Source organism: Acinonyx jubatus, chromosome D3, assembly GCF_027475565.1.
Source record: "Acinonyx jubatus isolate Ajub_Pintada_27869175 chromosome D3, VMU_Ajub_asm_v1.0, whole genome shotgun sequence".
In the NCBI taxonomy this organism is placed as follows: Eukaryota; Metazoa; Chordata; class Mammalia; order Carnivora; family Felidae; genus Acinonyx; species Acinonyx jubatus.
In genome coordinates this window covers 36757071-36776750 of record NC_069392.1, presented here as the reverse complement: position 1 = coordinate 36776750, position 19680 = coordinate 36757071, and the positions used below count along the sequence as shown (strand labels likewise).

At 41.8% G+C, this 19680-nt stretch overlaps 1 protein-coding gene across 11 annotated transcripts in view; it reads right to left on the bottom strand.

Moving 5' to 3' along the window:
• L3MBTL4 (L3MBTL histone methyl-lysine binding protein 4) overlaps nt 1-19680 on the bottom strand; it is a 442148-nt gene that overhangs the window by 288417 nt on the left and 134051 nt on the right. For all 11 annotated transcript variants that reach the window (XM_053205899.1, XM_053205893.1, XM_027068534.2 and 8 more), the window contains one exon: nt 10111-10202. In XM_053205899.1, the coding sequence (XP_053061874.1) occupies nt 10111-10202 (92 nt within the window). The remainder of the gene's footprint in view (nt 1-10110; nt 10203-19680) is intronic.

Sequence of the window (19680 nt, the reverse complement as noted above, 5' to 3'; positions counted from 1 at the left end):
GTGTAAGCTATTCTTTCACTTGGACTTCATAAGGAAAGTTGAGAGAGAACAACAGTGTGTTCAAATAAAGCTGTCATGTCTAGGGCCATTAGGAGGTTAAATTGAGAAGGTGTCTTTGTTCCCCAACTACCCCCAGCTCTTTCCAAAAGAACCCCCCACAGCACATCATCCTACAGATGGCTGAAATTTCCTTATCAGGACACAAAGTATTTCTTTCCAAAATCGTAACAGATTACTACAGATTTTAGAGATGTAGAGGGACAGGGTATAATACAAAAATGTGTTAAGGAGTGTCCAAGAAAAAGATGTTGCTAAAGGAAGCAGGGGAAGAAAAAGTAGAAACACCAAATCCACATGATGATTTTGCCTTGCTTTAGGAAACAAAGGAGAGCAAATGAGGAAATATATCTGTTTTCCTCATAAAGATGGAAGGAGCAGCATCACAACAAGAGTAGAAGATGTGGAATAGCAGTATCTACCAACACTAAGATTTCAGATGAAGCTCCAATGATGGGTGGTTTTCAGACTTGACATTCACCCTGAAGCACAGAAGATCAGGGAACTGAGATGGAACACCTCAGCTGATAGGCCATGCTTGATGGGGGCAGCCAAGAGCATTACTGTGGTCAAAGAGAGGCAAGTCCCAGTGAGGATGAAGTCTCGGGAGACTTGGTCCTGGCTAGTGTTCTGAATAAATACTGTCAAGAAGGGCAGAGAGAAAGTTCTGGGGAGAGCAAAGGACTAGAATCTGAGAAGTATAATTTTAAGAATCCTTACATTTGGGCACCTGGGTGGCTCAGTCAATTATGCCTCCAACTCTTGATTTTGGCTCAGGCCATGATCTTGTGGTCTATGAGATCAAGCCCCACATCAGGCTCTTTGTTGACACTGCAGAAGCTGCTTGAGATTCTCTCTCTCCCTCTCTCACTGCCTTTCCCCCACTTTCTCTCTCAAAATAAATAAATAGACATTTAGAAAATGAATTCTTGCATTTAATAAAGTGAACTATACATCAGTCACTATATTGTGCTAAACACTTTATATACATTTTATGTAATTCCTCAAAGTCCCTAAGAAGTGGGTGATACTATCTTCCACTTTCAGTTAAAAAACTAAGAGTCAGAGAAACACATCAGAGTCCTTCTTCTATTGAGGGGAGAAAAATTTAAAGGCCTTATTGAGGAAGCACATGTCCAAGCACCAAGCCAATTAAAGATGCTCAAAAGTGCACCTCTCCCAGAGAATCACAAAGCAGAGGGAATTTTTAAAAAAGAAAGAAACCCAATCAGTCTTCACAGAGATTACAGTTCTACCCAGACACAAAACACACTTGTGTGCAATCACACAGAACAACATAAAAAGCCATCAGACATGCTATGTACACAAATGACAACCAGAACCACAATTTACAACAATCATTCCAGCAATACAAATCTGTTACAGTTGTTATCAAAATGAAGTGGAGGGCTTACTCCCAAATGAAGGCAGTAATGGTAGGGGCCGAGAGAAGAAACTGAAGGCGCAAAACCTGAGCAGACTAGATTGCCAGATATACTCAAGCAGAGAGAGGAGGAATGGCAGCTGGCCACAGGGCAATGAGAGTAGAGGGCCCTTCCCAAGGATGAGGAGCCCATGAAGCAGACTCACACAGGTAGACTGAGAAGAGGAATCGGTCTTCATGTACTGAGTGTAAGCCTGCTGAGGGCCACGCTGGGGAAGAGGCCAGAAGACCAAGAGAAAGGTCTGGGAGGTTATGGCCTCCATGAGGTCTAGTCAGAACTCGAGTTACGGGGATGGATGAGATGCCCCGGGAGCCATTGCAGAATGGGGCCCTAGATGGAAGCCCAGGAGAAGAGGAGGACTTTCGGAAGCACCTGGTGAGGAGTGGCTGGGAACAAGCAAAAGCAGCAGCTGACCACGGACAGAGTCCTGGAGCAGAGGGGGTGTAAGTCAAGGATGTAAGTCAAGGTGTAAGTCAAGTCAAGGATGAAATCATCTGCGGGCATAGTTTCAGCAGTGGTTGAAGTAAGGGCCAGGATGCAGTGCTTGGAGGGTGGGTAAAGTTTAGAAAATGAAGAAAAGAGAGAATTCAGGTGAACATTTCAAGAAGCTACACCAGACTAAGGAGATGAGCTATTGAGAGGAGGGCCAGACCAAGGGACAGCATGCTTTCCTAAAGATGGGGCAGACAGGCATACTTATGTTCTAGATATAAACATTCAGAAGGGAAGGCAACTTACAAGCAGGACATGAGATGACTGATGGGTAGTGGATGAATTCTCTCTGGAAAAGCAGAAACTGGAAAGCTTCAGAGCATAGGTAAAGGGACAAGGAGCAGGAAGATTTCTTCCAGTCCAACTCGGGAAAGATGTATGAATAGGTGTGAGTCACAGTTTGTGGCAGGAAGTGGAGGAAGGACATAGCACATCCATCAAGGGACTGACTCCTTCTGCTGGGAGGGAGGGAGAGAGGGCAGGTGCCTGAGAGAAGAGCTTTCCTAGGAAACAGGTGGCGCTCAGACTGATGACCCAGAAAGATGCCCAGGCACTGCCCTCTCAGCAGACTGTAGGTCTGCAGTGCCACCAATCTGCAAGGCTTTGTGGTTCTTCTCCAGCAGTGCCTGGTGGCTTAGTTAGGTGCAGAAGTTAGGCACACATGATTCATCCAGAGCCGGGGTTTGGGCGGTCACATATGGGGAGAGGATGACAGGGGGACAAGGCAGTTGAAGATCCTGGCAAGAGAGTGGCTGAAATGATGGACACAGGGGGCCTAGCCTGGCCAGGGGCAGGTGTGAAGCCAGAAGGAAGAAAAAGGACAAATTCAACAACCACAAGTGTCAATGAAAGGAAAAACTGGTGTTGTGAAAATAAGGGGAAGAAAAGGCTGCACTGGCAGTGGACAGGACCACAAAGTGGGACTTAAAGGTCCACACTGCAGGGGCACCTGAGTGGCTCAGTCAGTTAAGCCTCCAACTCTTGATTTCGCTCAGGACATGATCTCACGGTTTGTGAGTTCGAGCCTCAAGTTGAGTTCTGTGCTGACAGCTCGGAACCTGCGTGGGATTCTCTGTCTGCCCCTCCCATGCGCTCTCTCTCTCCCTCTCTCTCTCTCCCTCAAAAGTAAATAAATAAACTTATAAAAATAAAGGTCCACACTGCAGAAGGTGTTTGGTTCTGATCTATGCAAGTATGGCGTGCAGTGGTGGACTGTGCTGGAAAGGAGGGTCAGGCCCTGGGGGGAGGGACTCAAGGTACCAGGTGTTCATGTGGGCAAAGGATGTGCAAGGATGAGAACAAGACTGTGGCAGGAGAAGAGGAAGACTCAGGAGCACAGCACATGAGTGTGCACACACACAACCATGCACATGCACAATCCAATGAAGTAATAAGGGTAGGGAGGAGACGGCATAAACCTCAAGGGAGGAAGGCTGGGTACGTGACAACATACTAATGAGCAGGCAGGAGGCAGGAGGAGGCTGGGCCCACTGACCCTGAGGGATGGAGAAGTGGGTCTGGCAGAGGAGAAAGTGCACTCTCAGGAAGCAGAGGTTATGGCCAAGCAGCTGTGCATGCTGGCTGGGGAAAGGAGGGACCCATATGTTGAGCTAAGGATGATGCATCCCTTGTTTTGCCACAGGGCGTGCTGCAGAGATCACAAGAGAATGACAGGAGGGGGCTGGCCATGAGAAGTCATTCTGGCCAGGGTCAGATCAGCCCAGCAGTGGAAAGGGGATGCACCTGTGGGCAGTGGCTTCCAAACACAGCCATGACCTAATCCCTGAATGTGTGAATACAGTATGTTACAGGACAAAAGGGACTGTGCAGATGTGATTAAGTGGGGAATCTCAAGATGGAGAGGTTATCCTGGATTATCTAGGTGGGCCCAATGTCATCACAAAGGTCCTTGCAGAAGGGATGCCGAAGGACCAGGGAAGGAGATGTGACCATGGAAAGAGGTTGCAGTGATGTGGGTCCACAAGTTAAATGCAGGTGGCCTCTAGAAGCTACAAAAGGCAAGGAAACAGATTCTCCCCTACATCCTGCAGAAGTAACATAGCCCTGTTGACCCATTTTAGACTTTTGACTTCCTGAACTTAAGATAATAAATTTGTGTTGTTTTAAACCACTAAGTTTATTGTAATTTGTTACAATAGCAGAAAGAAAGAAAGAAAGAAAGAAAGAAAGAAAGAAAGAAAGAAAGAAAAAGAGAAACAATTCCCTTGCTATATAAAATTCAAACTACAACTATATACTACACTATAAAAGACATATTGAGAAGCCTAGGAGAGTTTTAGTTTTTCCAGGACAACTTTCATCTTGTCCTGAAATACCAATCATATTAAAATATGTAACTGTCTCTGACCTGCAGGGACCTAAAGCACGCATTTAGCCTATTTGCTTGGCTATCCAACACTGGCTGGGAGACAGGAACATCTGCTGGGCATAAAAATCAGAGCTTTCTGGGCCAGTGACTAAGGACAACGGGGAAGTGTGGTTTGTGGGACAAGGGCGGTTTAGCACAAAGGCAGGAGCTGTACTCCTCCAGTCAGACTTGCCCCCAGAGTGCAGGGACAGGTATAGGTGGAGGTCCCACTTGCTCATGGGCAGATTACACTGGGGGTGGCACCTGCCTTCTTGCTAGTCCTACACTGTCCCCGACCTTAACTCCCACCAGCATGAGCTGGGCAGACAGAGGCTGCCAACTCCACAGATTAGAGTGCAGGGTGGGACAGCTTCAGGAAAGGAAAGGGTTTGGGGGGGCATGGACCTACAAAGGAAGATCAGAGAACAAGAGACACAGAGGCCTCACACTTGGATAAAGACTCTGAATGGTCTATGCGTGGACCAGCCCGGCAGGCACGGAAGAAACTCTGTGTGGATGTGCCTCTGCAGAGAGGGCTAGACGGTGGGGACTTTGATTCCTGGCTGGCATATTTGAATTTGTGATAGGCAACAGGTCAGGAGGAATGCTTTGGGAAGATACGGCGGATGGTTAGATGACTGGCAGGGAGAGATATGAGAGAAAAGTTTTGGAACCAACTTCAAAACAAAAGAAAAATATTGTAGTGTGAATCAAATCAAGATAGGCGCATTTCACCAGTAATGAAGACAAAATGTTTTTACATTTTCTGACAACAGAAGGTGTTTACATCCTTGTAAACTCACTACCCCAGATGGTAAAATAAAGCATAAATTATAAAGAACTTCACTTTGTCTTATACAAAAATAAATTCAAAATAGAACTATAGACATGCAAAAACCTTGTGTGCAAATAAAATAAGCACACGCTTTTTAAAAAATATACACATTGGCCCCAAAACAGACACTCAGATCAATGGAACATAATAAAGAACCCAGAAATGGACCCACAAACGTATGGCCAACTAATCTTTGACAAAGGAAAGAATATCCAATGGAATAAAGACAGTGTCTTCAGCAAATGGTGCTGGGGAAACTGGACAGCGACATGCAGAAAAATGAACCTGGACCACTTTCTTACATCATACACAAAAATAAACTCAAAATGGATGAAAGACCTAAATGTAAGACAGGAAGTCATCAAAATCATAGAGGACAAAGCAGGAAAAACCTCTTTGATCTTGGCTGCAGCAACTTCTGACTCAACACGTCTCCGGAGGCAAGTGAAACAAAAGCAAAAATGAACTATTGGGACCTTATCAGAATAAAAAGCTTCTTCACACAGAAGGAAACAATCAGCAAAAGTAAAAGGCAACTGACAGAATGGGAGAAGATAATTGCAAACAACATATCAGATAAAGGCTTAGTATCCAAAATCTATAAAGAACTTACCAAACTCAACTCCCAAAAAACAAATAATCCAGTGAAGAAATGAGAAAAAGACATGAATAGACACTTCTCCAAAGAAGACATCCAGATGGCCAACTGACACATGAAAAAATGCTCCACATCACTCATCATCAGGGAAATACAAATCAAAACCACAATGAGATACCACCTCACACCTGTCAGAATGGCTAAGAGATGCTGGCGACAAGAGATGCTGGTGAGGATGTGGAGAAAGAGGATCTCTTTTGCACTGCTGGTGGGAATGCAAGCTGGTGAAGCCACTCTGGAAAACAGTATGGAGGTTCCTCAACAAGTTAAAAATAGAACTACCCTAGAACCCAGCAATTGCACTACTAGGCATTTATCCAAGGGATAAAGGTGTGCTGTTTCAAAAGGACACATGCACCCTCATGTTTATAGCAGCACTATCAACAATAGCCGAAGTATGGAAAGAGCCCAAATGTCCATCGATGGATGAATGGATAAAGAAGATGTGGTATATATACAATGGAGTATTACTCAGCAATCAAAAAGAATGAAATCTTGCCATTTGCAACTACATGGATGGAACTAGAGGGTATTATGCTAAGGGAACTTAGAGAAAGACAAATATCATATGACTTCACTCATACAAGGACTTATAGACACAGAACAGATGAACATAAGGGTAGAGAAGCAAAAATAATATAAAAGCAGGGAGGGGAACAAAACAGAAGAGACTCTTAAATATGGAGAACAAACAGAGGGTTACTGAAGGGGTTGTGGGAGGGGGGATGGGCTAAATGGGTAAGGGGCATTAAGGAATCTACTCCTGAAATCATTGTTGCACTATATGCTAACTAACTTGAATGTAAATTAATAAAAAAAGTATAAAAGCCTCTGTCCTGCCAAATATATGTATATATATATGCATATATATATGTGTGTATATATATATATATATATATATATATATATATATGTCTGGTTTGCATGATGGAACTGATCACATGTGTATGTCTCTGTGTCACTGGTACATCTTCTAAAACTTGAATATTAGGATGGAAATTATATATTAAAAGTAAAGTAATACTTAATATATTTTAATAGTTTTCTATTCAGGATATGCAAACTATTTCATTTTATTTTCAACTATTTCAGTTTTCAAAAGCTGAAAAGTTCCATCTCAGCTGGCCGACCTGAACACCATTATTATAATATTTACACAATAAAAATGGACAGGAACAGTCAAGAGCACAATGCCAATCCAAAACTGAGTTTAATCTGATCATCCTTCTTAGAATACTGGCCCTTTTTATTCTCTACTGAAACTTATTTTCAGTTATAAACCATGTTATTTCATCTTAGAATATAAATGTGCAGAGTAACACTGTATCTTGAGTGCAAAGATCTTCAGTCATCAGGACAAATCAGAGGTAATAACTGGTAAGCTTTCTCCTTGTTCAGGGATGGATGAGATCCCACCTCTGCATGGAACACCCAGGAAACTCACGACTTGTACATTCCACTGACAAGAATATTCTACCTCATACTGTTGTCACATTTTAGGGCATATCTTACATCCCAACTAGGATGGCAAGATTTTAAGCAACATGTAATAAACTCCTTAGTGTTTCAGTCCAGATCTTACATGGTGCTTTTTACAGAAAGAGCCTCAAAAACATGAGTAGCTTGACTGTTAACTTATGAGTGAAGAGAGAGGCATGTCGACACATCAGACATGCCCACTTTCTCACATGCTAACACTTTACGGTCACTTTCAGAGTCAACAAAAATTAGAGTCCACAAGCTCAAGAAAGTCATATTTTGAAGTCACATTATTAGCCAAGGAATCCTCAAAGATTATCTCCTACTCACTGCTCATCTTTACTGAGTGGACAGACTCATGGATGCTAGTTACACCCTCCAAAGGGAACCCACACCTGTCTTTACATGCCACATGTTCCCTCCCTTAGGACTTGCCAGTACCTCTTTAATCAGATCTCTATAAAGTCAAGGGAGAAAGCTTTATGAACCATAACCTATTATTACACAGTTCCCAATATTACCATATGGATTTATTTCAGGAACAGAAATCTCACATTTGCCCCTTAGAGGTTTTTTTAGTTAATGCTAGGTCATGAGGGAAAATGTGGGGGAGAAATTCTCTGTTCTGCAGAGGTTCTTGCACTAAGTGTTGTGTCCTAAAGGAGAAACTGAGCAATAGTGTTACTACACTCACTGGCGGAGCTGATGGAAGAATGCAGGCACTGGCCAGAACCTAGCAGCTCTCTGTCACCAGCTCTGGAAATGAGAGCACACTCCAGCCTAACACCCTAACATGTGCTTCAATCTGCAGTGGAAGGAAGAGAGAATCCTGGTCTGGAGACACACATACACGGGTCTGACTCAGACGCAGCGTCACTCATGGCCAATTTTGCTACATATAGGTTCTGACTTCAATCACTGACTGTTCTTACATTTTTGTGGCTTCTAGATGCCTACAGTGATTCTCATCCATGCCAAGCCACTGGGTTACAAGCCTGGCTTGTGTCCTGTGGTTGAACCTTGCATACTGGACTCACAAGCTACATCTTCCCTTTGGGCTCATAGCACCTGATAGACCTTAGCTATTTCCAGAGCTGACCCACTCCACCCTCCTGCCCTGCAGTGACCACATAGCAAGGGCACAAGTTGGGCCCAGGGACAGAGGGAAAGAACAACTACAGGCTACACTGGATTTCCCCAAAGCAGCTCTCTTTAAGAACCTATGCTCAGGGGAGCCTGGGTGGCTCAGTCGGTTAAGCATCCGACTTCGGCTCAGGTCGTGATCTTACGGTCCGTGAGTTCAAGTCCCGCGTCGGGCTCTGTGCTGACAGCTCAGAGACTGGAGCCTGCTTTGGATTCTGTGTCTCCCACTCTCTCTGCCCCTACCCTGCTCATGCTCTGTCTCTCCCTGTCTCAAAAATAAATACAACATTAAAAAAAATTTTTAAAAAGAACCTATGCTCAGAGGTGAAAAGAGGTTACCCAGAAGTTGTGCAACATTGATTGATCATGAGCACATCTAGAACAGACACTGTGAGGAAACATGAAAGAGAAGGTCCCCCCTACGTAGGGACCTTACATGCTTTTAGTGGAGCAAACACCTTAGGTCTCATCACATGACAGTCTCATCAGGAGTCAGCAGGTACTGGACTCCTGAGCTGGGCCTCTGCTTGGTTCTTACAAGATACTACCACACTGGACGTCTGTCCTGCATCCAGAAGCCTGAGGAGGTTCTCAAGCTACAGTGTGCCATGCCACACCCCCCTGAGGGCCTAATTCAGTAGGTCTCAGGAATACCCATGCATCTGGGTTCTCCAAAGATCGATAAAGGCATCTGATGTGAAGACTGGCTCAAGTACTAAATATTTAGTATTTTGCAAACGTGACCTGCCAGCACTTGGTTTCTCTTTCCCTATTTGCTTCACTTCTTCTTCTCCCCCATTCTATTGCTATAGTCAGGATTAAAACCCCTAGCCCTTTTTCATAATGAAAAGTACTAGATATAACTCAAGGAATGTCATGAAAAGTAAAGCAAATAAAAAGTGTTAGCATCTCGCTGCAGGTTAAAATGCAATGTAATGATGCAAATCTGATGGAATTTTTCTATAAATTCCCCTCAAATACTGAAAGCACACACCAAGAATAGAAAAGGTAGCAGAAGATTTGGTACCATGGGTAAAGATGATTGCCTGAAGCCACCAGCCTCCATGCCAACAGCTGCTTGGTCAAGCAAGCCCACGCAGGCTACTCTGGGCATTGTCAGAGTCAGGTAGAACATGATTAAGGGGTTTCACCATCTCCTCCAACATGCTGCCTGATCCACCACTTTCATGCACCACATTAAAATGGATTCCTCAAACCTGATCCTTGGGCGGGCATGTGCTAATACAAAGAAAGACTAGTACCTGCTATTTAGTATGTGCATGTGGCTTCCAATGCCCCTTAGGTGTACAACTCACTGAGTCTTCCAACAACCCAGGGAGGTAGGTATGGTAGTTTCCCCCACTTTACAAGTGAAGATCCTGAAGCACAGAGAAACTGAGTGACTTGCCCAAGGTCACAGAGCAGGGAGATGGTAGCACTGACTTTCAAACCCAGGTAGTCCAGCCCCAGAGCACACATTCTGAATTACAAAGGCTTCGATGGGTTTTATGTTATTTTCCAGCAAGACCTAAAATCAAGTAAGTGGGTATTCTATCTGGGCAAATGATTTCCTTTTAATTAATTCTCTTAAGTGTTCACTCCTTACAAAAATGTACAACAGTTAGTGGTTCACCTTGGAAAACAGTTCCACGGGTGCCGCTATAGCCTTCTGTTCTGTCAAGTACTGCTCCCAAGACCAAGCTTCCTGTGCAGCCACTGAGGGGACTGGAAAAGAAAACACAGTGACTTTTCTTGAAACAATTAGTGACAGAAGAATAATATTTAATTGAAGATAAACCCAACAAGCAGGCTGATTAGTTTAATAAACAAATACATAAATAAAACCTGTATCTCTTACTTTCTGTGAGCATTTAGTAAAATCATCTAACAGTCCACCTACAGCTTCTCTTGTTTTTTTTTTATTTTTTTTTAACGTTTATTTTATTTTTGAGACAGAGAGAGGCAGAGCATGAACAGGGGAGGGGCAGAGAGAGAGGGAGACACAGAATCTGAAACAGGGTCCAGGCTCCGAGCTGTCAGCACAGAGCCCGACGCGGGGCTCGAACTCACGGACCGTGAGATTGTGACCTGAGCCGAAGTCGACGCTTAACCCATCGAGACACCCAGGCGCCCCAGCTTTTCCTGTTTTAGAGCAGGCCTGTGAATATATCTCACCCTCAATAAAACCACTGATAAGCACGTAAAATGGGTAGCCTATTACTCTTCTCAAAGAAGAGTCAACAGCTACAGGTTTTCTACAGCATGATTTGGTCCATTTTAAGGTGAATGCCCTGAAAATATCTTTAGAATCTCCTTTCATTTTCACACCTCTTTGTGGGGTGAAGGTCGATAGGTACTACCTGTTGGAAGGCAAGGTGGAAATATATGCCAAACGCCTTAAAAATTATTTGTATGTCTTGAACCAGCAATTCTGCTTCCAGGAATCTGTCTTAATACGATTACAGCAAATATGCCCAAGGGGCAAACACAAGGTTTTTTTATACTAGGACTCCTCATAATAATGAAACACTGGAAACAAACCAAAGGTCCACCAAGAGAGGGCTAATTAAATGCATTGTGCAGACGTGTCATTTTAACAATAAGCTATAATATTATAGAAGATTAATGGCAGAGAAAGACTATGTTAATGATACACTACTAGTGGGGGGAAAATAAACAGCAGTTCAGAAAACGAAATGATCCTTTTTGGTAAAGTATGTAATGGAAATAAGACTAAAATTATGTAAATCAAAATCATAAATGAAGTCATCTTCAGCTGCCAGGATTACAGCTTCTTCCCAATTTATTCTGCACTTCGCTTCTCTGCTTTCCAAATTTTCTAGATCAATAGCTATCCAATGTAATTCAATAAAAATATATTTTTAAATAATAAAAATCTGCTGAAAAGGATTGATAATTGTTTTAAGTTTATATTCTATGTTCCCAGTCATTCTCCCTCTAGGATTAACAAGCTAAGGAAGGAGTCATGATAACAGTTGATAGTAAATATACATCACAACATTATTACAGCAAAAACACAAAATAGTATTAATATGGGAGAAGGGTTAAATAGATTATAATACATATACATATATACATATGCACATGACCTACATATGATTATGAAGTTGTCAAAAAGTATATTTTTTAAGTAACAAAATGTCTTTAGAATTCTCTAGGTTAAGTAAAAACCAAAGTCAGGCCATAAGCCATAAAACATATTAATTATATTATCCTAAATTTTAAAATATAAATAATGACATATATTAAGACATTCATTTATTCAACATATTTATAAAGCACCTTCTTTGTGCTAGGCACTATGCATAGATATTTGTACACACACACAAACACACATGCATAGGAAAGCAATTGAAAAGAAACAGCAAAATATTCATAGTGGCTATATGTGGGCAGTGAGATTAACATAAATATTTTTCCTTGTTTGTTGCCTTCTACTGTTTTAAAATTCTCTGCAAATATTATTACCATGCACATACACACACATGCACACCCGCACACACAAACACACACTCATATGCACACATCCTGGAAAAGAGTGGTCAAAAATGCTATGTAAGCTTTAACATTTATCTTGCCGTAAAATGTTCCTGAAGAAGGTACAGATGGTAAAAGGTCAGAACTGCATGAGCACAGGTAGTGACAGGTGGTAAGATGCACCTCTAAGTCAAACATTTCAAACCTCTCAAGACAATAAAGCACCCTGATGGAATAACAAACATAAAAATCCGTCAAGTTGCATAGGAAGAATTCATGTAGACTTTTAATCACTTAAAAAATATTTGATGAGCCTTCCTTTATGTAACAAGTGTGCTGTCTGCCAAAACAGAAATATAACCCAGTCCCTGGTCCAGTAGATGAAAAATAAACAATATATACTATTTATCCTTTGATATATACATATATATAATTGACAAAAAGGGAATAATTTAATCTCAGATTACAAAGAAAATACATCAATTCAGAATTTAAAAACAGACACAGAGTATGTATATACATTAGCATTTACTAGTTCTCAATCACAACACACTAATATGTCCTTGCTAAGAAATACACTTACTAAAGCATGAGAATTTTGAAAAGCATTTTAATCATCAAATAAGGCTAACAGAATCATCATCAATGGATTTTCTTGCTTTTTTTGAAAATAATGGGACATTACAGTGTGATTTCCATCAAGGAGCTTACAGTCTGTTCAACCATTATAGCACTTACAAGTTTACTGCATCTCTACCACAATATGTGATATTTTATTTTTCTAAATAGAGAAAGCAATTTGACAAACCCTGAAGATTCCCTAGTAAGATTATTCAACATCTCTATTTTCACATAAGCACTTTACTACATTACAATTATATGCTTTACAAAAAAAATTACAGCAGTGTTGTCTCTAAAGCAAATATAGATACCTCATTTTCTACAACAGCTGTGTTCTTAAAAAGATTGTGTGTAATTTCTCAATTTAATCATACTTCCCATTGTTATATATCATCATTTCACCGGAAGTAAATCACATCTAAGATCTTCTTGTATGATCACATAAGTCTATAATAACCCTTTTAAATTTTATCAGAAAAAGAAAACATGGTATCAAAAATAACAACTTTCAATGAATTAAATATTTCGTAAAGCAAGAGAACTACTCAGCAACACAGTGCCTGCCAGTGAGATGAAGAAATACCATGTTGGTCTGCTCCTGGGGGCCCACAGGCAGGCCTCGCATCATCACTGACTCTAGGTGACGTACACCAGCTGAAAGAAACGAGTTTGCTTACTTAGAATTAGCAGGTAAGCTCCTCAAAAGAAAGAATCTCACTGATCCTATCTATCACTGTGTCCCTGGGCTATAACCACGCTTGACCATAAATATTTGCTTAATGAATTAAAGGCTGCTGACATGATGCTTTTGGCTTTAAAAATGAATTCAAAGGTATCTATTGTGACCAACTCATTTCCCAGTTTCCTGGAGAGAAGAAACCAATTATGAAACAGCACTGCTGCAGGCACCAAATTTTCTTTATTTTTTATGTAACTTTCTTGAACATACTACAGATACGACATTCATTTTATAGAGTATTAGATATGCACACTGGTTAGTAAATCCTAAATTTTATTTTTCACTATACACAGTGGCTACAGCAAAATGTTCCAATTATTACTCTTCTGCCAAACATTACTAATGTACAATATATATTTGATTGTACATTCCCTGTCACTTAATACACACCTATTATATGCCAAATGCCAAATTAGGGTGTGTGTGTGCATGCACATGTACATGACATAAGTGTATATGTGCGAATGTACATGTTTAGATTTATTCCTTATAATATTGAATATCAGATTTATAATCTCATTTTATAATTATACGAAACAGGCTTACAGAGGTCACACATCTGGAAAAATCTGAATTTAAACAGAATTTCTAGCCCATGCACTCCCATTATATAATATTGCTTCACTTTAGTATATACAGTGAAGACACAGCAGAAATGCCTATTAAATTAATAACTTTTGGGGGACTTAAGTGGCTCAGTCGGTTAAGTGTCTTACTCTTGATTTCAGCTCAGGTCATGATCTCACAGAGGTGAGATCTAGCCCCGTGTTGGACTCTGCACTGAGCGTGGAGCCTGCTTAATATTCTCTTCCTTCCTCTCCCTCTGCCCCTACCATGCTTGCTCTCTCTCTCTCTCTCTCCCTCAACAAATAAATAAAAATTTATTAACAAGTAACTTTTAAATTTAAAAACACCATAAAATTAAGTCCACAGGGAAATTAATAAGCTCACCCATTCATGGTGGCTTTGTAAAATTGACTAAAACTTTTGAAAGTCATGTTGACAATACATACAAGCATACCTGGGAGATATTGTAGGTTCAGTTCCAGACCACCGTAATAAAGGAAATATTGCAATACAGCAGTCAAATGAACGTTTTGGTTTCCCAGTGTATACATAAGTTATGTTTATACTATACTGTAGTCTACTAGTGTGCAATAGCATTATGTCCTAAAAACCAATATTACATAATCTAATTTGAAAATATGTTATTGATTAAAAACTGCTGTCATCTGACCTTCCAGTGAGTCATAATCTTTTTGTTGGTGGAGGGTCTTGCCTCAATGTTGTGGCTACTGAGTGATCAGAGTGGTGGTTGCTGAAGGTTGCAGTGGCTGTGGCAGTTTCTTAAAATAAGACAATTAAGTTCACTACATTGATTGACTCTTCCTTTCATTTGAATGCTTAGGGGTGGCAGTAGGGTTATTAACTGGCCTGATTTTAATCCCTGTTGTGTCTCAGGGAATAGGGAGGCCCGAAGAGAGAAAGAGAGGGTAACAGCTGGTAAGTGGAGCAGTCAGAGCACACACAACATCTATCAATTAAGTTCACCATGTTATACGGGTGCAGTTCACGGTGCCCCAAAACAGTTACAACAGTACAAATATAATAATAATGAAAAAGTGAAAATATTGTGAGAATTACCAAAATGTGACACAAAGACACGAAGTCAGCAAACGCTGTCGGAAAAATAGCACCAAAAGACTTGCTTGATACATGGTTGCCACAAATCTTCAATGTGTAAAAAAAAAAAAAAAAAAAAAAAAACCAGTATCTGTAAAGCACAATACAGCAAGGTATACCTGTATTTATAACCAAAAATAAGGTGTTAATATTTGATGATCAACTCATCCCAACTTTAACATTATTCTAAAAAAATGCAAAAGGAATTTTTAAAAAGCCCTTACAACAGTACAAAGTTGGAAAAAATCTAAATATCCAACAACAGAGGTCAAATAAATTACAATTATGATGACCACACGACATAACTTTTGCAAATCTCAAATTAAGCACAGTTTCAGCACAGTTTATATGCACTTCAGCATGAGAATGTATGTTTTTACATATGAATAAAAAAACATAAGAAAACAAAGAAATGAAGATGGCTGGGTTAAGGCAGTGAGATTTGTCAAGCGGTATAAGACAAGGGCTGACAGATTCGGCCAGTAAAGTACCAAGCACTTTTTAAAAAATCTTCAGTTTATTACTTACATTAACAGCAAAAAGGAAAAGCAATTAAAGGACCCAGCTCCCATGTCCCTTGCACAGGGTGACACTGAGACAAAGGGTCCAGATACTGCAGCATGGGTGCTCACATACCCTGTTCCTGGAGAGCCCATTTCATGCTGCCCTTGTGCACTTGTACAATCAGCAGCTCTACCCTGGGGGGAGGTGACACAAAAGGACTCAAGCCTCATGGGAACCTGGGAGGAACAAGAAACTATCACTACGGCCTCCTGGGGGTGGCCTCCTCCAAGCAGCACCTCGAGAGCCTCTTGTGTTCTCATGGGCCAGAAGGATCAGAGAGCACTCTCAGACTGAGATCACCTGCAGGTAAGCCTCGTTTACCTGGCCAACTGGGTATGTACAGGGTCCCCAAGACACCATGGCAGAGCCATCCTCCAAACGAGGGGATGCATTTGGCTCTTAAAAATAAACACAACACTTTCCCTTCTGTGGAAATAAGCAGGGCCATCTCTCTTTCTCTGAGCAGTACTAGGCAGTGTGTGTGTGTGTGTGTGTGTGTGTGTGTGTGTGTGCATACGCATGCGCGCACGTGCAGCACATATACTTTCTTATCAAGCAAAAAGATTCCCTCTCCTTATCTGCATATCCATGCTGTTTGGTTTACATGGCCTCAGCCAAATTTGCAGAAAGCCAAAACCCACAGCACTTGCTTCATTAAAAGCAGTAATTTGTGCGTGCCAAGATAACACATTTATACTTTACCACCTCACTAAATTTTGCTTTGTTCTTCTACGTACACCTTGAGGTTTGTTGGCTTCTTCATCAGATTAGCAAGAGCAAAGACTGGAAATTGAAGGCAAAGAATATAGAAAAAAAGCCTGAAAAAACTTCACAGGGGTAGAAGTGACTGTGTTATTTGTCATACTTTGACAGCGTGCCCCCTCCCCTTTTTTTTAACCACAGCCATGAACCAGTGTCCTCCTCCACTGACCATAATCATTTTTCTTGCCTGCGACCCCAGGGCCAAGCCTATCGGAACCATCAGCAAGAATGGGTGGATGAGAATAACCACACTGGGTCCAGCCAGAGCTGCCAGCAGATGATTCACAGTGGGGGTCAGCTCCAGAAAGGATGGTCCAGGGAGGGCAGTGTTGGCAGAGGATTCAACTTGGGAAAGTGGAATAGGAGAGTCAACTGCTGAGAAAAACAAGTCTAGAGGGGTGACAAAGTAAAAGAGCTAAGCGGAACACAAGTCACAAGTCAAGGAAAGGCAGGGTCAGTGCATGGACAAGTTGAAGACTGGGACAATGACTCCTTTTCTTAATCATGAATGAATGCATGGGTACACTTCACTGAGCCAGGCCGTGTCCTTACAGAGAGCAGAAGACAGGGCCACTAGAGTTTTAGCTCTCGGAAGTACTCCTTTTATGAAGTGCTCACGACATCTAATAGGATCAGCAGCAATATCACCCTCATAAAAGGGGGTTGGTCATGCACTGAGTATCCTCTATCCCAGACCAGATACCTTAACCTTGAGATATATTTTCAATTCTGTAAACTACAGCTGTCTCCTACTTCATCACTTCAGATCTGGAGTTCTGAATAATTGAGTTTACTGAAATCAATAAAAAACCTTTACTTTGTATGGAAACTCTTCAGATGGGCATTCTTCCACCTGCATGTTAGCATTTTTGTCATCAACTCTTCTTATAAAAATCCATGACGTAAAAAGTGTAGCATGCTAGTGAAATATGGAAAGAAGCCCTAGTTGTCATCTGATGCTGTGATGCTTTCAAACTTTAAATTTCTCTTTAGCATGACCCCATTTTTTCCTTACAAAAATATCCTATTAGGAGCCCTGATATTAGAAACCCCCCAAGTGCAACTGATCTGGATGCTCCACGCTCAAACCACTCAGGCTCCCATTTGTCCCGCTCAGAGGCCACAGACTGAAAAATCCCTGATAGATGAACGCCTCACTTTGGCAATAGGAACTTCCAGTCTTAGGAAACTGCACAATATTTATTAGTAATTCTCTGAGCTAAAATTAAAAATGGTAAGGGGTAAAGAATGAATAAATTATCATTTTTAAGGATAGAACCACATAAATCCTAAGGCTCGTGTCACGGAACAATACCTTTTTAACTTCATTAGCCATAAACATAACACTTCACACCAATATTCCAACTTCGTTTCAAAAGATAAGCTGCATACAGCTCCATCAGGCCACAATTTGGAATACGTGAGAAAAACAACTGTCAGTAGTAGCAACCAACCCATCTTACTACACATTGATGTAAGTAATGTCTTCTTTTGTGGTACCAACTGGAATGAGACAGTTTTCCTCATGTTAGCAGCTTATCACTGCTGGGTAACAACCCTTGAAGTAGGAGCTTCCTGAATATACCCACACTTTCCAAGCGCCTGCAGTTTAATGATTCCGCCATGCCACTTGTCCACGCTCTGTTAAAACATTTTTCACTTGTACACCCAGGCTGCTTCTCATTTCAGTACGACTGAACTCAGGGGTCATTTCCTGTTCATTTCCCTAGGCAAAGCAGGTCCCAAGTGCTGGGAGATATACTAGGAGCTTGACTCCTGTCCTCACATGGCATTTACTCGGGTTGAGGAGACATGCAAACAGACAAATGTCACCCCCAACCTGACATATGCAGGACTCCATGTTTTGGTGAACAAATAAGAAGACATGAGTACTAATAGGCACTAGTTAGGAAACCCAAACAACGTGTCTGGGGACAAGATGAAGAAGGATTAATTATGAACAGGGAAAGCTTCCTGGAGACCACTGCTTTCTGAGGCAAACAGAAATTCAGCAGGCGATCCAGGAAGGAGCAGCAGGACCAAAGCAAGAGAAGCTGGCAAGCGGGGAGCTGCTTCTACAAATGCCAGAGTCTGGTGTCCACTAACATAAAGCTCACAGGGGTCCACAGAACAGAAGGCTAGAATGCTGGATTGCAAGGAGGCAAAAATACGATCAGGAAAGCTCCTGAAAGTCTAAGGAGCCTTATCTCTATTCTTATGGTTTACAGAAGCATCAGAGATGTCTGAATGGAAAATGGTATTATCAGAACTCACTAACCAGTGCTAGGCAAGGATGAAGCAGATGCGCGGGATGGAGACCACAGACTGACAACAGATTTGGCAAGAGAGAGTGTGGATGTTCCCTAAATAAAGGTGGAGATGAAACTGGGGGACAATGGTGAAATAAAATTGACAGGCTACAGCAAACAACTGCTTGAGGTGGGGTGGTATAGGGAGAAGGCTAAGATGATCTTGCGGTTCAGTCCTGGGTACCCAGAGAGTAGCAAACTGAGGGAGCATCACAGGATGTTGTAGAAAAAAAGGGATTATTTTCAGAGATGCTGAATTTTAGGTAACTGGAATAATCTGGGTGAACATATCCAAAAAAAGACAGGTCCAAATTTTTTAGAAAGAGGCAACAATGAAAGAAATCCTGAGAAAGAATCAAAGACAGACATGAATGCCCATGTCAGGAGCTGGGGAAGCACAACGAATAATCAGAGTTGCAAGAGGCTCCAGGGAGACATACAAGACCTGGGAGCCAGGGAGGGGAGGAGGTTTCCCAGGGTCTGAAGGATTAGCACCATCAAAGTGGTCGAGTAAGACTAACCAGGCAGAAGAAGCCACCGGGGTTGACAGCCACGGCATCACCGTGATGTCACAGGGAGAGATTTCAATGGAAGGATCAGATCAGAGATCAGATTCAAGTGGCCAAAGAGTGAAAAGGAGGCATCATGAAAGCAGCAAGTGTGGACTATACCTGGGAGAGGTTTGCAAAAGAAAAGGAAGAGACAGGTAACATGAGACCCAGAGGGGGAACAATATTCATGAGAAAGGAATTTTTTTTAACAAATGTAAGGAAAAGAGAGCATTTCAGCTCAGCAGCTGAGGGAAATGAACCCAGACGGGGAAGCAAGGCTCTGAGAGGAGATGGGACAATCAGTGGGGGAGAGAATCAGACAGAGAAATGTTTCAACAAGGATCCTGATATGAAGAGGTGGGTGGTGAACAAGAGTAAAAAGAAAGCACTTGCAGTGTGCTAGGGAAGAAGGTGGAAGGACATCACTCCTCACCTCCTTCATGAGGCTGGAGGACATCTGCCGGAAGGCGAGGTGT